The following is a 22,578-nucleotide window of genomic DNA, read 5'->3' on the forward strand; positions in this document are numbered from 1 at the left end:
TATAAATTCAATGTACATTATATCGTCACATAAAAGCTTTGATATAACAATTTTTTACAGCTTATTGGTATTATTTTGTCATGGTTGATTGGTTATTGCATAAAAGTTAAAAAAAAAAGGAAAAAAAAATATTGGTTATGGCATAAAAAGTAATACGCAAAATTGCGGGATTTTTTTTTCCCCAGTTTTTAGGGGCAATTTGGGTAGTTTAAAAGTTAGACACCAATTTTTCCCTCACCCTACTCCCTTTACTTATATAATAGAAATATTAAAATTCAAGGATTATGATTTCAAGTTCACAAATTACTAACTGAGCTTTGCCTTATAACCCTTTTTATAATCACAAGGCCAAGATTTCCCGGAGTTGCCACCTTACACGTTACTTAACTAGTCATATTTTTCTCCTAAAAAATAAAAAAAAAAATAAAAAAAAAATAAAAAATTAAAAAAAAAAATAAAAAACACCTAGTCGTATTTAATATCTTAGTCAAATTAAAATTTTCGACATCTAATCTCAGCTTCTTTTGTTTTCAAAAAATACCCTTTTTCATGATCTATGTAATTGGAGGCAGGACAAGAAGCTAGCTAATTAGAACACAAATAAGTAAATAAGGAAGAGGTTATATAAGAACAATAGAATAGGTGCGAGTTAAGTCTGCACAAATCATGTTGATAGTGTAATTTGAATAACTACGAAAGAGATGGAATTCTACACTATACATTTCAGTAAAGTGAGCAAATTGCAAAGTTATCAACATCAAACATTATGAAACTGTTATTTTTGGATGAATGAGGATCTTATACTACTGTTAACTGATCTAATGATCTTTCAACATTCCCAATTTCTCAGATCAATGACAGGGATAGATCAACTCCAATATCTACCAAAAAACAAAACTGACTTAAAGCCTGCGGGAACTACAAAACTTTTGGCTCAACGCCATGACTTCCAAAAATGAACAGAATACATATAACAAATAGAAATTCAATGGAATTTTCATTGAACCTGTTTTAAAGCAGTCTAATTGAAAAATACATCAGTTGTCCTCGAGTCTAAACTTTTAGATTAGGACAGTATAAAACCACAAGCTTTGCCACTACAACCAAGCACAACTTGATGGCTATGTTGCACAAATGTGTTCCTTGTTTTCTAGGATGGTACCGTGTATTAGTTTTTGCAATATCCAATCCAAGATGCATTAAGTAATCTTAAATCCACGACCTGAGAGTTTTGTTTCTCAGACTACAAAAATTCGACAATCAGTTCAGATACCTTGACTCTTTCTTCGTCCATCTAGAGATAAAGAATGATAGGGTTTCCTAAGAATACTCTGTACAGCTTTAGAAGAGGAACCATCAGAGTGACCCTGGAAAGCCATTATGCAGTGCTTTCCAATTATCGACTTTTTTATGCATTTTACCTCATTAAGGCAATGAGAAACACAGTACATTCCATCTACAACCTGTTCAATAGAAGGGGAAAAGTCAATAAGGCATAGAAACGCATGGCAACAACTTGGAGAAACTGGAACGCATAGCAAAATGACTTTCCCCAGAGATTACTGATCCTTAAAACAAAAAAAAGGTCTACACAATGTAGTAATTTAAAAAGATAAATAACATGGAATTCTAACCTATTTTCTACATTAGCAAGAAAAATGTTGAAAACAGAATTTAAAATGCTGCTTCTATGCTAAATAGGACATGATGCAAAATAGCAGCATGTAAATTTTAAAGTAGAAATTCCTTTGGTCAACTTCTTCGGGTTATCCCTAGACCGACATTTAGAAGTAAATTTAATCTGACGAGGTCACATGATATAAGGCTAAATAGGCTCTCTTTTCGGAAAGAAATAGTAATTGCATTAAAAGGGGGCGCTGTCCAGTTAATCTTTTTTATTGTTTTACTTTGTCAATCTTTTAAGCCACCTCAGCATTTGTAAATAGAGCATGTCGAGTCAGCTGCCCACAGCCACACATAGGCAAGCGATTTGAAAACGCCTCTGCTTATTTCCTCCATTGAAGCTACCACCAACATTACCCTCTTCATCATGTCCACCGACACCTCTTATCTTCCTCCATTAAATCGTCCACCAACACCACCACAAACCCTAGGAATCAAAGGTGAAATTAAGGGCTTGATTAACCCCAAAGGATAGGGGTGACCAAGAACATGGTGTTGGTGAACGGTGGGTGGAGATCTGGTGGAGAGAGAAAGGTGGAGGTGGTCATTCTATGCAGCTGCCATCGATGAATGAAGGTAGGAAGCTTTGAAGAGGGAGGATGAAGAAGGTAAAGTGAGTTAACGGAAGGAAATGGGTTCACTCCGTCTACTAACGTGTACCGCAGAGTCAGCCGAAATGTGGGCAATTTAACATGTCACACAGCTAAAATGACCACCCCATTTTTAATGATAAAAATACCAAAAGTACCCCTAGATTAACGTTTTAAAACAATCAAAGAGATCAACAGGAAATTCGCCATTAAAAATTCACCAGCGGTGTCATTCATGTATGAGGGTGGGTTCAGAACAAAAAGGTTCATGCCTTAAAGCTATCATAGAGCTGTTCATCTACAATATTAAGTCAATTCATGTTCGGGCATTAAATTTTTTTTTTTTTGAAAAAAGGTCACCAAGAAATATTCACACCAAAGGGCTAGGCAAGCCCTAAGACCACAAAACAAACAACACCAAGCAAAAAGCTATCTTCAGACACTGAACAAGTCTTTAAACCATTCCTGTTTCCTTCTGCTGGTCTTGATCGGCATGGCAAAAGAGATTCTATGAAACAGCTCGTACCACATATCCTGGATCACCTTCTCTGGTTGCATAAGACATTTGTCCCATATGGCTTTGTTTCTCTGTTTCCAGATCACATATAGCAGCCCAGCAAAACAACTATACACTACCTGTCTCTGAAATCTTCCCTTGATGAGTCTCAACTTACTATTGCAGTCTTCAATACTCTGAGACTCAATCTTTATTCTCAGCTTTTCTTGCAAAATATCAGAACATTTCCTGCTGTAATCACAGTAAAAAAAACAGATGGTCTATAGTTTCCTCACCATTTTCACAGAGAGGGCAAGAGGAGTCAGTGAGCACCCCTATTTTAGTCAGGTGAGCCTTAACTTGAATCCTCCTCCACATAATCATCCAGCATACAAATTTATGCTTAGGAATGTTCAACTTGTTCCACACCCAATCATTCCACTCAACCTTATCATGTCGAGTGTTCAACCAATTATACCCACTTGCAATGGTGTACCCTTTAGGATTACCGCTCCAAGCATTGCCAGAATAACCTGCTAGCTGCTTCCCGTTCCAGTTGGTATTTTGAGCACACTGGAACCTCTTCCAAGTCCTGCCCTTCAAATACATCTCATTGACCCATCTTAGCCATAAACTATTTTTTTCTGTGCAATGTTCCACATTTGCTTCCCAATAGCAGCAATATTCCAGGTATGACACACCCAACCCACCTTGCTTATTACATCTGCACACAATATCCCTTCCCAAAGATGATTCCTGCAAATAGCAGAAACACCATCTAACACCACCTTAGGAATGATGAAGATGTTAGCCCAATAAATGTGAAGAGACATGAGCACTGAATTCACAAGTTGGGTCCTCCAAGCATAAGACAAGGATCTGCAGCCCCAGCTTCTAATTCTAGGAACTCTGGCACTCATCTCTAGAGAGTTTCTTGGAACTAACATTCACTCTAAGATATCTGAAAGGAAGTTTTCCCTCACAAAAACCAGAATTCTGGAACAATCTTTCCTTCTCCTCCTTCCCAATATTACAGCAATACATGTTAGACTTGCCTTCATTAGCCACTAATCCAGAGGTAGCTGCAAATATTAGATTATTAAAATCACATTTGCTAAACATGATTAAATCATCTGCAAATATTAGATAATTCAATTTCAGTCTTTGGCACCTTGAATGAAATCTGAACGTAGAATCTTCAGCCACCTTTCTCAGGAGTCTAGAGTCTAGACAGATACTCCATGCACCATGCAGATTACAAAGGAAAGTAGTGACATTGGGTCACCTTGCCTTAATCCTCTCTTCCCCTTGAAAAAAACCTTCAGCCTTGCCATTAATAGCTAAAGAGAATGAGGTAGTTCTCACACATATCATGACTAAATCAATGAACTTCCTAGGGAAGAGCTATCAACATCTCCTCCACAAAATCCCATTTAACTGAGTCATATGCTTTCCTAATATCTATCTTCAGTAATCATTCACTAGGTGAATGTTTCCTGCCATACCTAGCCACAATGTCTTGAATAATACTTATGTTCTGTATTATTTGCCTCTCTTCAATAAAGCCTGTTTGATTCTAAGCAACTATATCAGGGAGAACCAGCTTTAACCTGCTACATATCATTTTCGTGATACACTTGTACAACACATTGCAACACATTGCAACTCAGTAACTGATTCATGTTACTCCACCTTAGGAATCAAAGTAAGGATTAGCATCTGACCAGTTTCTGGAGGACAGCAGATACTTGCTCACCAATAATGTTCCATGAAGCCTTAAAGAAGGTGCTGTTAAAGCCATCGAGCCTTGGACCCAGGGATGGAAAAAATAGCCTTTTTAACATCTTCTCTGGCAAAAGGTCTAATCAACATCTAAGCCTGCTCATCACATAACACATAACCATCTTGAACTACTTGATTACAGAGCTTGATTCTCTCCCCAGGATCATCACCAAGCAACCCTTTATAATACTCTATGAAAGCATTAGCTACAGTCTTTGGAGTATCACACCATACCCCTCTAATATCCTTCACAGCTATCACTCTCTTCCTGTATCTTCTCATCTTTATACTCCTATGAAAAAATTTGGTGTTACCATCCCCTACTTGAAGCCAATATATCTTGGCTTTTTGAGACAACCAAGAATAATACTGACTTCTAGTCTGAGCATATACAGCCAGAATCTCAAGCTACTGCCATTTTGATTTTTCTAGATATCCTTTTGAATCTTCATCAAACTCATTCTAACATCATTAAACTTCCCTTCTATATCAGCGAAATCCCATCTATGAAGCTGTTTCAAATCAGACTTTAATCTTTTCACAACCTGATACATCTAGACACCATAAAACTCTATTTCCCAAGCTTTCTTCACAGTATCTTGATAATTAGGATGAGAAACCCACATATCAAGAAACTTAAAAGAAGTTTTAACTCTTACACCAACTTTTTCAGATGAATAACTGAGACAGTGATCAAAATATAGCTCAGCAAGATAGTGCACAAGAAAATCTGGGTAAGCAGTAATCCAAGTATCATTCACCAAAGTTCTATCTATTTTAGAGTAAACTCTGTTATCTCCTTATTTGTTATTCCAAGTAAACTTGCTTCCAATACACTTCATGTCTTGAACTTCACAAAACTTCGCACAATCCCTAAAGCTATCAATCTCAGTATGAGAAATAGGCCTTCCCAACCTATTAGCATAATTCAAAGGAGAATTAAAATCACTTGACATGATCCAAGGATCCCTCGTGTTCTTTCCAATCTTCTTAAAACTACACCATAGCTCCTCTCTCTCCATTCCATCATTCATCCCATAAACCACTGTAAGAAAGAACTCACAAGAGATAGACACATTCTTCACTGCTATACAAAAACTTAAAACCTTGACAAGTAGAAACTAAATCCTCCAAAGGCATTTATTTCCATCTTTCCAAGTGCACCAACAAATTCATTATCTACACTTCGTCAAGCCAAGTTTGTTTCATACTTACTTTCCTTCGTCAAGTCAATCTTGTTTCATACTTATGTTCTGGGCAACATGTACGTCGAGTTGGATCCAACTTAATCCAAACAAGGTTAAAGATGAGTGCCAAAGAGGATGAGCCCTAAGGCAAAAGAGGAGAAGATGAATAACAGATTATTTTTCTTTAAGCAAAAACGATTAGTCACTCTTACTAAGACACCAAACCATCTCATCCTCCTTCCCTGAACTATTAAACACAAAGTCATTTTAAAAGCCTTGAGACTAAATCTTTTTCCCAATAATTAGTAAATCTCAAAAGGTAGCAATCTAATGTTTCTACTTAAAATTCCATACCAACAACTTAGAAACATTGACCTCCTTAAATCTTAACAATCTAGAAATTGATCTTTTAGTGGTTTAATTCCACACCAAATGCCAAGCCAAAACAAAATTGTTGAAATACTTACAGGTTTAAAACCAACTAAGGAAATATTATATAATCCCCCTGAAATGGATTTCTACTTTCCTGCACCACAAGAACTCTTAGGCCTCTTACACCATCCTAAGTTCTCAACACCACAATGAGCTAAATGATCTTCCACAAAGCATTGTCTTCATTCCCAAACTCTAGAGCCTTTATTTTTAGTGCATCACTCGTAAAGTGGACTGAATCAGAATCATATATGGAAATAAACTATCAGAGGGTGAAAGTAAGATCATGGCGATTTATTCCTTGCATACAGAAGCTTTTGTTGTATAGAATCTAAACAGCAGAAAAGAATGGCTGGGACACTGTCATTTTGTGGACTGGCTAGCTGAGGGCCCTTCTTCCCTTAAAACTCTGCGAGAGAGAGCTTTTTAGATCAAAACTATTATTACCATGTTCTTTTGTAATAATAAAACATTCTCCTGTATTAAGATTAGTAGATATCTAGTTGACCTGCCTATGAGATGACAATTACAGCTAGAATTAGTGAGAATCTTGGTTCTTATATAATCTTTGCTACTACCTATTCTTTAAATCATACAAGGATACCTTCTGCTTATTAACTTATCGAACTACCTCACACTTTGGCAACAAATAATACTTTTAACTTTCCAATAATCAGAACTTTCAGAAGGGAGGAATAAAGCAAGATTAGATAATGCAGTAAGATGATTTATTCAGAGCTCGTCATTATTTTGGTCAGCCTTAATAATGCTCAATCAGATAATTCCCAGTTTGAGAATTCAGATTCTAGTCTTGTTCAATTTAATTCAAATAACTCCTCAAACTGGCCAAATCATTTCTAGCAATATCTAGAATCATGAATGCCAAAAAAAAAAAAAAAAAAAAAAAAAAAAAAAAAAAAAAAAAAAAAAGAACCTAACAATTAAAAATAATATGAATAAAAAGATTTGCACTTGGACTTGAAGGAACATTTTGATCCCAACAAGATAACAGGATATTTCACATTAAACACCTTAAACTTTCTTCAACCTATGCCTCTCTGTCCATCAGAAAGCACAACAAAAAGAACAACTCATATATCATCCTTCTGATTAGCGGGATAAGGAGAAGGCTGCCATGACTTCCCTATTCTTATTACTTACTTCCTCCATTCGTCTTTAGTTGAGAAGTTTCTTTTATCACGTTTGCCAATGCAAAATTCTATCGTTAATATCTTTATGTATCAATGAGTAAAGATTATAAGGCGTTGATATTTTGGAATTACATACTGAGATGAATCCAACAAAATCCCCCATGACTATTTTTATCGTCTATAAATCGAAAAGCTAGTCAAAGTAGAGTTTTTGAATAGTGGTAAAAACCAAAATGTGTCACCCAAAAAAGAGCAGAGGTAGTATTACTTATTCTTGAATAAAGCATATACAGACCATACAAAATTTAAAGATAACTAGTTAAATCAACATAGATAATCAGAGAAATCCGGACTAGAAAGATTAAGAACAAACCAAAACTTGAATAAATCAAATAAGAACGCCTTGAATAAGGTGAAAAGAACAAAAGCTCACACCCACACCTTGTCCCGCTAAGAAAAATATCTGGATATGTATCCTTCTTTGTGGTGTGGGCAAATGGACACACGCAAAGAATATTAGTCTGAAAACTACATGCACAACTCTCACATTACTGTCCTTCCTTTTTAGTCTTTCATTTTTACCAATTTCCCCTCCCTACCTTCCTACCCCTATCTTCTCAAGCAAATTGCCTTTTAGGAAATTCTGCTTCGAAAAGTAAGCTTTTGAGGGTTACAAATGCCAATAATAAAACAGAACAATAACTGATGAAAGCAGCAATCAGCAGCACAACATATGCCTCAATAAATTAACTGAGAATTAAAAAAATTTACCAGCAAAGAAACCCCAGATATATCAACTGCCTTTAGCAAAACAAGCTCCCACAGGCGTTCAGGCGTTGCTATAAGAAATTCAGGTTCACAACTCTTTAGGCTGCAGAAGAAGGATAATTATCATGAGAAACCAAAGATCAACAAATTTATAAAGCTAGAATTGCAATACATGGCACTCAATCCAGAATCCAAGCACCTAGGACTAGATTAATTTTTCACATTATTTCAAAAAAGTGTGATGATTGAGAGACCTCTTAATTTAAAAAATAGTTTTATGTTAGTGGTCGTTAGAGGTTGACATAAGACTACACAACGACAATTTCCTGGTAATAGAAGCCTTGGGAGTTATATGGTTATTCAACTTCTCAAAAATGAGAAAATTTTCCTTACCTAGTCCCACCAAGATTATTTAAGCTTTCCACAAGAAGCACAGATATCTGTAGTCAACAAAACAGCTTTCTATATTTTCCAGGAAGTTACTTCCAGGTTATAGGATATAGATAAAATCCTAGCAAATATAACTGCCTACATCAAACCAATCAAATGGCATAAAAGCATAAGCGCCTGTTGACCAGATCCAGATGTTTACAGTTTTACACCAGTAACATCATATATCAAGTAAAAGTTTCCAATAAATTACATCAGCAACACCAGTTCTCAACAGTTATTCATCTACCAATGCATCAGTATATAACAAATAATAAGTATACATGTCATTTACCAACGCATCAATTGACAACACAAGAGTATGAAATGCAAAAAGTATGGAGATTTCAGACACACCCTTGAACTTGATGCTCCACTGAAGTACCAGGATGTAAACTCACTGTGTGTATGCCGAAAGCTTTTAAAGGCTTGCACACAGAACGCACCTGAAAGAACACAAAAGAAATCAAAGTAAAGCAAACTTACAAGAACTTAAAAAAGACAATCTGTGCATCAGGAGAGAAGACTAAATTTTCTTCTAGTAGCCTGCAAGAACATTAATTTATATCCCATATACAAATTTGCAGTAGTAACTGCTTAGAATCTTAAACCTTCCAAATTGGAATGCAAGATAAGAGCAACCAAAGGTTCATGGTGTTTGGATTTATAATTTTGCCAAACAAAAGAGAACGGAAGCACGACAGAAATTAAAGAAACCAAACAAAAGGCAGGCAATGAAAAAAGAGGTTGAAACTAAATTGGAAAAAGAGATTCACAAACACACACACACACACACACATAGTAGAAAATGATTACAAGTACCCAAAAATTGAAAAAAGAGTGAATCCGAAAGAGGGAAGGTGGAAAACTATGCTTGTGAACAAAAACCCTATTGTCTTAGTTGCTTATATCTCATGTGGCTTCCAAAGTACGGTTTTTAACTGAAATCCTAGATCTGAAATTTGATAATTGAAGCATCTTCGAATAGATCGATAGTTCATATGAGACAATTACATTATCTACTGTATGTCAGATAGTCAATTTGATCAAGTAAATCACATTTTCAGCTATTCGCACCCCATACAGCCAGCAATTCTAGATGGCCAACCAACTCTGCTAGTGATGGGATTGGCTCATGAGGAGCGGGTAACACTAAGCCTTACCATCAAAAAAAATTAACCAAAAGACTAGATCAAGAGTGATTAAATCAACTTTCCCAAGCTTGAGCACTGAAATGTAATCCAGTGCGTGCTAAAACACGGCCATGATACTCAGATGTGTCATATACATGGGCTGCCTGTATTGGCTGGTGGTGTATGCTGATGCACTGAAGTCTTAATCTACAAATCACCTAACATGACCAAATAAATCTTAGTTCTCTTAAAAGCACAAGGCCTATAGAGGTGCAAACGGTCCTAAAATCTGAGGCATGAGGCAGATGCACACACATTTGCAAACTCAAAGCAAAACTAAATTGAGTATTTACATCATATTTCCTGCAAAAATATCATAATGTCGGTTTTAGATTGAAAACTAGTTTTTTGCTCAGGCAATGCCCCGAGTCATTATATGTATATTGAAAATGAGCTTTTATGATAAAAATTATGTGATAAAATGTAAATATAGATTAAATTAGTTACATTTACTTCAGTACTCGTATTATTTAAAATATATATTTTTCCAATAATTATTGAAATTCAAATATATTATTCAATATAATATCCTAAAATTATTAGTTTACTTCGTTCTTCAATTGTTATAGAGAAAAAAAAAAAAAAAAAAAAAAAAAAAAAAAAAAAAAACACTAAACTTTATCTTAAAAAGTTCAATACACATTTTAGTTACATAATTAAAACAACAATAGCTATAGGTTTTATGCATGAGCAAATAAAAGAAATGAGATTATTTTTTGTTATTATAGATTGTTGTTAAATATAAATGTATAAAATTAAACATTAAATCTTCAATTTTATGGACATGATTATCTCTTTTTAACAAAACTTTATAGATGTAAGACGTGCCATTAGAATAGAAAAAAAAAAAATATAGCATTAGCTTAATAATTTCAATACATATTATGGGTTACATATATAAAATAGTTATATGTTTAATTTTATGTATGAGCAAATAAAAGAAATTAGATTATTTTTTGTTATTACAGATTGTTGTTAAATATACATGTATAAAATTTAAACATTAAATCTTCAAGTTTATGAATATGATTAATTCTTTTTAACAAAACATTCTAAACATAAGATGTGCCATTGGAGCAGTGGTTGAAGTTATTGTATAATGAGTATGAGGTCATGGGTTCGAACATAAATGCTGACAATTTCATCATTTTTGTTTAATAAATATAGTAATCGTATGATACGGCACCACATCATCTGCCCAATAATGATGACACATGGCGGGTTCATGTCTTACCATTGAGTTTTAATATATATATATATATATATATATATATATATATATATATATATATATATATATAGAGAGAGAGAGAGAGAGAGAGAGAGAGAGAGAGAGAGAGAGAGAGAGTTTCTTCTACTTCAATCGGTAAGATAACAGGTCTAAATAAATACATATCATAGGGATGGATTTTAAAATTAACGTCATTACCTCCATCCAAAGAAACCTAGAGCTCTGGACACCCCTAAGGTACACTTTTAAAATTACAGTGCTAGCTTATGAGACATAAATTGGTAGCTGCCACAAGACAGATCAATTTCAAATGGCCATATTACTATACATGCTTTATCAAAACATGAAGATGGGACTGCTAAGATTTGCATATAGGAACTTCATGAAAGGATGAGTAGAGTTTGAGATATGCCCTTCAAAGTTGAGATCACATAAATTGAAAACTCTCTATTTAACCCAATTATAATTATGAGAAACTCATCCTCTTCAGTCATTGCTAACTGCCAAGCATCACTTTCACCTTATGACACCTAGATTTCATCCTAAAGTATTCCGACTTAGAAGCTATTGATCCCATAAGAGTAGGAACATAGCTAATTAATCCATTCCTGACACTATTTTTTTTCTGTTTTGATCAATGCTCACCCATTTAAATGCTAAAAAGGGACTGCCTTCACCTTATATCCACCCAGATCAAATACCAGGACGGAGTCTTATGAAAACCAACTAATCAAGTGTTGATGTGTCCCTTAGCATACATATATGCATGTGTTTCACCACATAGACAATACCAGTACTATAGCCAACAAAGACATCATCACTATTTGTATATATGAGTAAAAACAAGGCTGTAGATCACTAAAGACATAATCCTTACAGAATGCATCCTTGAGAATTCAAATCTACATCCATATTAAAACTTAAAGCATACTACAAAATTGCAAGGATGCATATTCATGATATGTTAATATGTTACAATCGCTGTAATATAAACATCGCTGTAATAATTAAACATTAGTCCTCATTCATGACAGGAATTATCACATCAATTTCTAACACTAGATGTTAGCATTATCGTATTGATTCATAGTAAAAGAATAATTCCAAGGAAAAAATAAATAGATAAATAATAATTAGAGAGCATGTTTGGTGAGAAAACGAAAACAACAAGAGGTATCTAAGTGGTGCTATAGTATTGAACAGGGTACACTTAATAATACGGGGGGGGGGGGGGGAATCATAGATACATATGCAAAATTTATGAGAACGTAAAACAGACTTAACTGCAAAATCCATATTTAAATTTTAAGAATTTATGCCAACTAACCTTACTCGCTTTCTCTTGTGATGGTACAAGATATAACAGGAACGGGTTGGAGAAGGATGCCCCATCCTTCTCCTTCTGTGAAATGCTGTCAGCTGCAGTGGAGGCTATCCAGGCCATCTGCTGCACAGAAGGACTAGTTCCACTGTTTTCTAATATATCGGCACCTATGGAATAAGACTTCCAAAATTCAACTCCCCATGAATCAACAAACAAAGGTTTGTCCTGTTCCTTATTCAGCACGCCATCACCAAGCAAAGAATCCCGTATAGAGTTTAAGCAAGAGCAAAGAAACTTAGACGGACAGCCAGAATTTCCTAAAGTACAATCATTGAAGTCTCCATCTCCTAGCTTTGCTTTCTTTTCCTTTTGATTTTTTAAGTTCACTTGATCACCACAAAGCATTTCTTTCTGTTGTTTTTTGGCTTCTTTCTTTAAGGCTTCCTTGTTTTTCACTTCTGGAAGCAGCCGTTTGTTTTTTCTGGTGCTAATATTTTCTTTTCCATGTCTCTCGTTGAAAGGATCCTCAGGTGAGGGAAGACTATAGCACATGCCCTATAAAGCAGAAGATTAAAAATCAACAATAAAGATGTAAAATGAGCAGGCTATCCAAACATTACATACATTCATCAAAAGAATGGTGTACAGAGAATCAGTAACGCTTTGGTATAATAATCTAAAATGAAAACAATAAAAAAAAATACAAGAAAAATTAAAAGGTCAGACACTCCTCTTAAGGAGGGAGCAATGACTAAACAGTACAAGTTAGAAAAGAATAAGAAGAGGTAGAAGAAAAAGGATTTGATTTTCTAAGCATTGTGCCAACAAACTACTTTAGAAGCTAGTGATTCATAGGTAATTTCTTTTAAATTACGAATGATGGAAATTAAATTTAAGAAGGCATAGTCGTTTATGGCAGCCCAAAATAGACAATCTTATATTTTTCTACATAGATGACAACACAGCAACATAAACAGCAAATTTTATTGTTTTACAATAAATTGGTCTCTTTAGTATTATATATTTTGTCAACAATTTTCCTAATTGGATGCCATTGACAATCTGCTTATACGGAGAAGTTCCTTCTAGCCAAAACTTTGCAATGTTGCCATGTCATTAAGATGTCTACTCTACTATCAACGACATCTACTTTCCCAACTTACTTTGTTTATTCTACCTACTCTACTTTACAATGTATATTATAAGTGATTTTATAAATTAGATAAGCAAAATCATACCAACAATGATGACTCAAGTGCTGACACAAAAAACATTCCTACCATAAAGTTATTCAATAGCTTCAAGCTACCAGGACTTGGAATAGTGATTTAGAACAATGCCTTCTTCAGTGTAATGTCTACAATGTCAACTTCTTGGAAGCAAATATCCATGTGCATCATAGTAGTTGGATAGGATTGCATAAGAAACAAAGGAAACAAAGAATATTGTGGCTTTTCTAAGACTTGAGTAAATATTGGTTAGCTCTTTCATTTGCAGATTGATATAAAAATGATGAATTTATATCTAAACAATGGTCGTCAACTTTTTTGCATTTTCCCTGTCCTTGAAGTGTCATTCACTTGGCCCTATTCCAAACCCCCAAATTTCAACTCCAAGAAACAAGACAAGAACCAACGTGGGATATGAAGCCAATTTCACAATAATAGACTCACCATAACAGATCCACAAAAAAGCGAAATGAATGACAAATTTAATGTACTCCCAATTCGATGGCATTAGGATGGACAAATTTCAAGCTTAATTAAATTCATAGAGTTTCACCATTTCTTTCTTGTAAGCCATTCCACCAAAATATGTCTTTTCCAATTCAACTAGTCCTCTTAAACCCAAAATTGAAACTAAGAATTCACTCTTTCCTATGATTTTCTTCCTTCATGCTAACTACACGAAAAGGTGAAACCAGAATTTCTCCAAACCCCATCAGGTTTTAATTGTTCTTTTATAATTATTAGCAATTACCATACGAAGTATAATCTACTGAACCTCAAAAACATGGTGATTTTCTCATTCACAGAGTAAACTTGCAGACTGCAATCAGCACAAAACCAGTTAATTGAGCACTGCAATACTACAGACGTTTCATAATAACAAATGATATTTAATTTTGACCATTAATTATTTAAAACTTGTGCTAAAAGATGCAAACTCACAACATTACAAAATTAAACTATAAACATAACATTACAAAATTAATCAAATTAACAATTCCAGACTTATACTAAAAGATGTAAATTCACAAAATAACAAAATAAAACTATAAACACCCAATAAAAAGAACTTCTTAAGAACGGCAAATAAACGAAAAATAAAAGAAATAGAATAAAGAAAAGCAGTAAACCTGGCAGTTGCGGCGTTTGCCGGATTGGCGACGCTTCTTGGCGGCAATAAGAGCAGCAACGCGAGAAGAGACGGCAGAAGGATCTTTAGCAAGTTTCTTACGATTGGCTTTATTCTTCTTCTTAATTCTTGCGTCGTCGCCTTTCGCCATTTTTGATATCTCACTGAAGAAAGAGGAAATGACGAGAGAGAAAGAGAGGCAGCCAAAGCAACAAGCAAGGAGGGGTTTTCGAACTAGGCAAGCTGAGGTTTAGGCCTATACAAAGTAGTCTGTATTTTTGACATTACCGACTTGCCACGTCAGAGGTATCAAAAACAGACCCGACCAACTCGACCTGAAATCGACTAAAATAAGAGGCAATTTAAATTTCAATTTATATAAACATAATAATTTAGTATGACAAATTTGAAATAGATCTAACCTGATCTCAGCTCACCAGGCTGTATAATACTCAAAGAGTTTTCACACCATTTACGAAAAATAACGTAAGTATTTAGAATCGTGCAAAAAGTTTCAGATTTATATCAACGATAGGAGAAAAAGACAGATCTCTTAATGTAACAATGGACAAATGGTTAACTAGTTACTCCCTCCATTTCGTAATAGTCGCAATAGTTGGCGTTGCACAACATTTTAGGAAATTTATAGGGTAGGATCATAGGGTAATTTTAATAATATAAAGTATAATTAGTGGGGGGAGGGAAAAAACAATAAAAAAATTAGTATAGGTGAGGTTAGTATGAGAGAGAAATAATAAATACATCGTGTTTCGGGTAAAAACAATGTGGACTAAATAAAATCCTTAGTCAAACGGGATGAAGAGAGTTATGTCCGAAAAGATGCTAGGGGTACACTTGGTGTACAAGGAATTGGTTAAAAGGGAATTTTATTTTGAAGTGGGCTAGCATTTTTTTCATTTAAATTTCAAACCTTATTTTTGAAAATTCGAAATTTTAAATTTGCATTTTACCCTAACCCTTCAACCACCTAATTCAATTAGTATATGATCCCTAAAAATATAGCCACTTATTTTTTTTTCCCCTCATTTTTATTTTCTCTCTCCACTTGATAGAGAGCAAATATAATTGAAGGCCAAGATTTCTGTATTTCTTATCTATGAATAAGATTTTAGTATTTCTTATTTGAAGACTGAGGTTTTCCATTATGGTGTTGTCCCATCTTCAACGTTGCTGGTGTTTGTCTAGCGGCGCGTGGTGACCCTTTGCCGGTATTTAAAATTAATAAGATTAATTTTGATGTTTATAATTTTTGATAAAAATAAGTTATAAGCTTGTTAAAATTATAATATTGTTGAAGTTGTACGTATTTCGCTGAATTTGTTGTCAGAATTAGGTTCAATTTGGTTCCGGAATGTGGTTGAATTTGTTGTTGGAATTTGGTTGAATTTGTTGCCGAAATTGTAATTGGACAAATCATTTCCATCCAGAAAAAGAATTTTAAAACAAAACAACCTAAGTGCGAGATAAATACATTTCCTTTACACCTATTGGACGTGCTGATACCCCTTATTTCTTTACAAGTTTTATTATTTTGTTTTAAAAAATTTACAATATAAGGAATCATTTTTGTATGGCAAATTCAAGTTGATCAATTTGATTTACTTGAAAAACATATCAACGAGGTACCTACGTCTTTTCCTATATATATTCAGGATACATCACCATATGATGTGGACTTTACATAGTGACTAGATAAACGAAGATAGGAAATGGTAATAAACAGTGTTATCCCTTCATAACGGCAAATTATTAGGCCGTTAGGGTTTGATTGCATTATTTACAATGTTAGAAATTGATTGAGAATATGAAGTTGCCATATCGCTAGAAAACAAACAACCATAACTCTTTAATCCCCCCATATGATTGACACTGTTATTTGTGAAGTCCATACAATTTTGTTATTAGCGGGGGCAGGAACGGTGACGATAGACATATATTGGTTGTGGAGGGTGAGTTGTAGAAGTCGTTTCTAGGTTGTGAGTCATGATTGAGATCTGTGTTGGTAAGAGAAAGAGGTCTTCGGACGACATAAGCGTATATGAAGATTTGGGAGGCACGGATGAATTGGTAAGTTTATTGGTTATGGTATGTGGTATTGTATAGTTTAATTGAAATTAGAATTAAAATTTGTTCTCAATATTTCATGATGATTGTGCTTAGGTAATTCGAATTATTGAACACTATTTCCATGATCAATTTTGATAAGTTAATTGGTCGTTGTTAATATCATGTACTAGTAATTGCATGTACTGGTAATTTTGTTAAGAGTGAGTGATTATGTAGTTGAATTGTTTATTTTCTGCATTGAAATATCGAAATCCCTGTTAGTAATGTAATATGTAACCATACAAATTGAATTGTTGAATGATGGTTAGTAAAAATATTGTTTATTGAATGATGTGCATCTCATCACGAATTATAATTCCGTAAAGGTTTTACAAATGTGATGATTTAAAGATACGGTCATTGGAGCAATTCGTTGGATGATGGTTGTGTGGATTTGAAGTGAATTGTTCTAATATTTGGACCACAGTTAGTTGTATTTGTAACACCCCAATAATTCTCTCTTTAAACCTGTAAATACCTTTAATAAAATTTAAGGAATTACTAACGTGCTATCGCCACGTGTTCAAACGTTAAGGCTAATTCAGAATTCAGCAGCGAAAAAACTAACTCAGTTTTAAATAAGTTTCAAAACCAACGAACACAACCAAATTAAGTCTTACAAGTTGGAACCATTAAGGCCCTTATTCAAAACCTAACAAAAGTAGTAAATAAATCAAACCAGAGTTTAAATAAATTCAGGCTTATGAAATGAAATAAACTGCGAACAATAACCAACTCTCCACTCAAAATCCTACCACCTTGATGCAAGTTCAAACTATGTAAACACCTGTGATAAGTCTGCTACCCAATATTAAGTGTAAAGATTGGATCATTATAGGGTCATTGAAGGGCGAAGGCCATGACTAAGAAAAAGACACACAAAAGCACGCAATTAGCAACGCTGAGTACATACAAACTACGAATAATAAAGAATTCCTAGCATGCTACTAATTATAAACAATACACAACAATTTAATTATTGACTCAAACACATAACTCAATTGTTAACGTTAGTAAGACTTCCCTAATTAATACTGATTATTTCATTTCATTTTATTTATTGGATTAAGCAATCGACAAGGTTGTCTCCCCATGCTCCAATTTGGAACATCAATAAAAGAAAAAACCCATGTCTACTTTCGAAAACATCAATAAACATCCAATGGCAGACGGGCGCGACTTCGTGGCCATAGCTAGTATGAGATCTCATCTAACTTTTAGTTTTAAAAAGTATTTGAAAACAAGAGACTTGTAGATCAGACGACCTCTAGAAAAGTGCACGGCTAATACCCCGTGTACCCCAACCCCTTTTTGTCATTACTCTAGATGTGCACAAATCCAGAGTTTTATTGCTCATCCTTCTCGCACTTTACGTGATTTACCAGTTTAAACTTGGTGATGACTCAAATGCAAAACAATACAACCAATCAAATATTAAACATTCAAGCAATTCAATTTTTCAATTCAATTCTTGATTCAATAGTGACAAACAATATTTATTATTGAATCCTTTAACTACCTCGGTGTATAAATACCTTAAGTGCATAAGGCACCTAAAATCCTTGACCTCGTCTTATAAGACTTTAATTTTCCCTTCTCATTCCATTTCAATAATCATAAACGAGTAATAAAATAATTCATTCCACATATTCACGTACCTTTCCTCTTTGCTCATCTTGCAAGTTAATACATAAATAATACTTACAAGATAAATTAATATGCATTCCTCATACATAAATCAAAACTAATCATCACATTAATCACCAATCAAACTTGCTACCATACAATTTCAACCAATCCACAAGTTTCCTAACATGATCCTAAATTTTTCCAAGTCCTTAAACATGATCCTAAAGTCAAGATTTTCGTATCCTTATACGTACCTTGAGTAAACGAATTGGTTGGCCACTTTAGGAACTAAAAATCGCCTTCTACGAAATCCTCTCCTAAACCAAACAACAATAATTCAATCAATACCCAAACAATTAAATTTACAGCAATACTAACTTACTTTAAAACCTTCAAAATCCAATCAAACAACACTTTAAAACCATCCCTTTTACTAAAATTAAAAGCTTATATATATTTTTTTAAGTTTCCTACATAAAAACCTTATAATATAGACTTATTCATGAAATTGTTGCAAGTTTAGAGTTTCATAAAAATCTGAAAATTTACTTTATGCATAAAATCTTAAAATTATAATAATCTTTGAAGCTACCTGATTAGGGGATTTTTATCCACCAATCACCGTCTGACAAGTGGACCAACCAGGTTCCGCCACGTGTCCTTCACGAAGGCCAACAGGAGCTTGCCACGTGTCAATCACAGATACGTCCTCTACGGACCACTTTAGACACGCCACGTGTCCACCCATGCCAAATGGGACAACCGGCCATCAAGGCCCAATTCAGTCTAGAGGCCCGATCAGCCCTAGGTTTACCTTAAACCTAGAGAGTTGCACGCTTCTCAAGGCTATAAATACTCGATTAATCCTCATTAATCAGGGAATCGAATAATCAAGAGATCAAGAAGAGAAGAACAGAGTTATTAACAACCGGTTAATCTCGCTAACAACGCAGATTACCAACACTAAGCACTCTCACCTAGAGAGATCTCATTACTTTAATTTCTGTATTGATTACTCCTTAATCGGGTACTAACTTGACCGTTGGAGGCGGAGCTCTCAGGAGTCTCCGTTATTTTGCAGGTACAGGCGTCCGGTTCCAGTCTCGGAATTGTAACTCTCCCGCAGGACATCAGAAAACCCCGAAACATTTGGCGCCGTCTGTGGGGAGAGTACTTTAGAGATGGCATCCAAGTCTGTACCGACTCCAGAAGAGAGGCGTCCCCTAGACGACCCTCAAGTTCAGTCGGACCATGATACCGAAAGTGAATTTGAAGTTGAAACTCATACAGCTCCAGACGGGACCCTAAGGGCCCGACGTACCCGTCATACCGAAATGAGGGAACGGGAGTATCCTCAAACAGGAAGCGAGCCAGCAGGCGCATCGCTTGCTCGGCAACAGCCGACTGATGGGTCTGCTCCCATCACAAGGAACGAACTCATGACCTTCATGAGGGACTTCAAGGGAGAGATCCAAGAGTTGATCAACAAAAAACCGCCTGCTTCAGTCAAAGAGCAGTCGGCCAAGAAACCTTCCACTTCACTGAAGAGGAAGCCAGTTCAAGGGCGAGAGGCGACTCCCCATCCTAAATCCAAGAAGCGGGAGCCATCTGCTCTTGATTTCACAAAACTCCGTTATCCTACTGGAAATAGGAAACCGGTTCGTCATATTCAGGCGGACGAGTCAAAGCAAACGTTCACAGATGCTCGGCACCTGCTAGAGCAGAAGAAGAGTGACCGATTATCAGAGTCGGCTTCTACTTCAAATTTTCAGGACAGTTTGCGAAATGCCTCGATGAGGCCAACTCAGTCGTACCATGAGAGTCAGTCAGGCGGCACCTCCCGTCAGTCCGGCTTTCATAGTGCCCAGGCGGTACCAAACTTACCATTTGTGCCGCAACAACAATATTTTATGCAGCCACCTCCATTTGGTGGACCTGCAGCAAAAAACGTCCAACCTATGGACTGGCAGCTACGGCTGCTTAGACTTGGTGAACAGCCGTCGGCCTTCTCCAAGGAAATTACTGAAGCCGCTCAGCCGGCCAAAGTAAAAAATGTTCTAGTAGGCGCCTATGACGGCACTACTAACCCAGAAGACCATCTGATGGCATTCACCAACCTGATGTACCTTCAAGGGTTGGATGATCCCACCTGGTGCAAGTGTTTCCCAGCGACTCTCAAGGGAATCGCACAGCAATGGTTCGGCAACCTGCCGACTGGTTGTGTAAACAGCTTCAGGACGCTTGCTTACTTATTTGCCTCCAACTTCGCTATGAACATCCCTGCGAAGAAAACGACCCTTGATTTGGGAACAATTCAGCAGGGTGAAAAGGAGGGGCTTCGTTCCTACATCAGGCGGTTCAACCTGATGAGAATACAGATTCAAGGGTTACCGGATGAGGTAGCTTATACTGACTTTTTTAGAGGTCTCAAAGACGAGTCTACCTTCAAATTTGATTTAGTTCGAAAAAGGGTGGCGACTCTTCAAGAGGCCTTGATTGAAGCAGAAGCCTATATACAGGCGACTGATCTGTGTACGATGAAACAGTCGGACGGGAAGAGGTTCGACAACAGAGAGGGACGACAGAAACAGTCGTCCAACAAAGATGAAAAAAGAAAAGAGGTCTGGGCGGCTGATTCCTCTAAACAGCCGGCCCAGAAAAAGAAAAAAGAATTCAAACCATACTCCCCAAAGTATGTGTTTAACAAGGATAACCAGTTTATCCTAAAAGAAATAAAGGGACGGCTCTCAATTGAGAAGCCGCTCCCCATGAAGGGTTCTGCGAGCAACCGGAACCAAGACAAAATCTGTGCTTATCATGATGACATTGGTCATCACACCAATGACTGCATCAGTCTCATGCGGTACCTAGACCGCTTGGCTGATCAAGGTGATCTTGACACTTATGTCAAGAAATCTACGGGGAATACTTCCTCAAAAAAGCAGTCGGCCAAAAAGAATCAACAGGCCGACAGTTCCGATACAGATGATGCAGTCGTCTACACCATTGCAGGCGGCTTCTCAGGAGGCGGCCCCACTATTAGGGGCAACAAAGATAATATAAGGCGGTTAGATGTAAATTCCGTTCACCAAGAACGGCCGTCCAAATATACATTTCCTGATATTGTCATCACTGAAGAGGATCTAGGAGGAATAAGGGGACCGCATGACGATCCTCTTGTTATTGAATGTAAAGTGGCCAACCAGAGAGTTGGCCGAATCCTCATAGATACCGGGAGCTCTTCAGATCTCATCAGCAGCAAATGTCTGTCAAAACTGAAATATCAGACGGACTGCATACATCCGGCCTCCCACCCTTTAATAGGTTTTGGAGGAGGAGTCGTCCACCCACTGGGACGAGTGGATCTACCCATTCGCCTGGGCGAAAAAGGGAAAGGACGACACATGGTAGTCCGGTTCCTAGTGGTAGAGGAACTCTCGGCCTACAACATGATTCTGGGTTGACCAACCCTGAATAATTCCAAGGCTGTTATAATCCCGTCACTTATGCTGCTTAAGTTTGAAAGGGATAATGGAACAGTCGGCTCCCTAAGGGGAGATCAGAGGATGGCCCGAGAGTGCTATCTCTCGGATGTCAAGCCCACTGTTATGGCCACTGGGTCAAGTGGAGAAAAAACAGACCTTGACAATGTCAAGGAGAGTGCGCCTGTTCAAGAAACAGGCGACAGAAAAAGAAAGGCGTCCCAGACAGAGTCCGCAAGAAAGGCAAGAAAATAGCAATCATTGGCAGAGGACCGGCCGGATGAGTTCCGCCCTCAGCCGGCTGGTGAGCATGCGGACCTGATATTAGACGACTCCCATCCTGACCGAACAGTCAAAGTAGGGACGACTGCTCTGAGAAACCTTGGTGACGACTTTCACAACCTGTTGAAAGAATACAAGGACATCTTTGCATTTGAAGTCCATGAAATGCCAGGCATTAGTCCTGATCTGGCAGTACACAAACTCGCTGTGGATCCGAAAAAGAAGCCGGTACGACAAAAGAAGCGGAACCATGGTGAAGAAAGAGGTCAGGCGGCAGCCGCCGAAGTCAAAAAATTACTTGATGAAGGGTTCATTCGGCAATGTTACTTCCCAGATTGGGTTGCAAATGTGGTGCTTGTTAAAAAGCCGAATGGCACCTGGCGAATGTGTGTAGACTACACAGACTTGAACAAGGCGTGCCCCAAAGACAGTTA

The 22,578-nt window shown here is 36.4% G+C and overlaps 1 protein-coding gene across 1 annotated transcript; it reads right to left on the minus strand.

Annotated features, from left to right (window-relative positions):
• Positions 1 to 947: 947 nt before the first annotated feature.
• LOC110698363 lies at positions 948 to 14,878 on the minus strand. Its single transcript, XM_021875776.1, has 5 exons — positions 14,626 to 14,878; positions 12,270 to 12,821; positions 8,876 to 8,964; positions 8,093 to 8,192; positions 948 to 1,463 (listed from the first exon to the last, which is right to left on the minus strand). The coding sequence occupies exons 1-5, from the start codon at positions 14,773 to 14,775 to the stop codon at positions 1,266 to 1,268; spliced, it is 1,089 nt and encodes a 362-aa protein (XP_021731468.1). The 5' UTR covers positions 14,776 to 14,878; the 3' UTR covers positions 948 to 1,265.
• Between the last annotated feature and the right edge of the window lie 7,700 nt (positions 14,879 to 22,578).

The sequence above is a fragment of the Chenopodium quinoa genome, unplaced genomic scaffold (assembly GCF_001683475.1).
Source record: "Chenopodium quinoa cultivar QQ74 unplaced genomic scaffold, ASM168347v1, whole genome shotgun sequence".
Classification (NCBI taxonomy): Eukaryota; Viridiplantae; Streptophyta; class Magnoliopsida; order Caryophyllales; family Amaranthaceae; genus Chenopodium; species Chenopodium quinoa.

What these genes read in the sequence shown, in the direction of transcription:
- LOC110698363 (XM_021875776.1), bottom strand. Translation starts at nt 14,775, where the DNA reads ATGGCGAAAGGCGACGACGCAAGAATTAAGAAGAAGAATAAAGCCAAT. An exon ending in CACAAGAGAAAGCGAGTAAG is followed by an intron (nt 8,965 to 12,269) that starts GTTAGTTGGCAT and finishes GTGTTCTTTCAG; the next exon opens with GTGCGTTCTGTGTGCAAGCC. An exon ending in GTGGAGCATCAAGTTCAAGG is followed by an intron (nt 8,193 to 8,875) that starts GTGTGTCTGAAA and finishes CTTCTTCTGCAG; the next exon opens with CCTAAAGAGTTGTGAACCTG.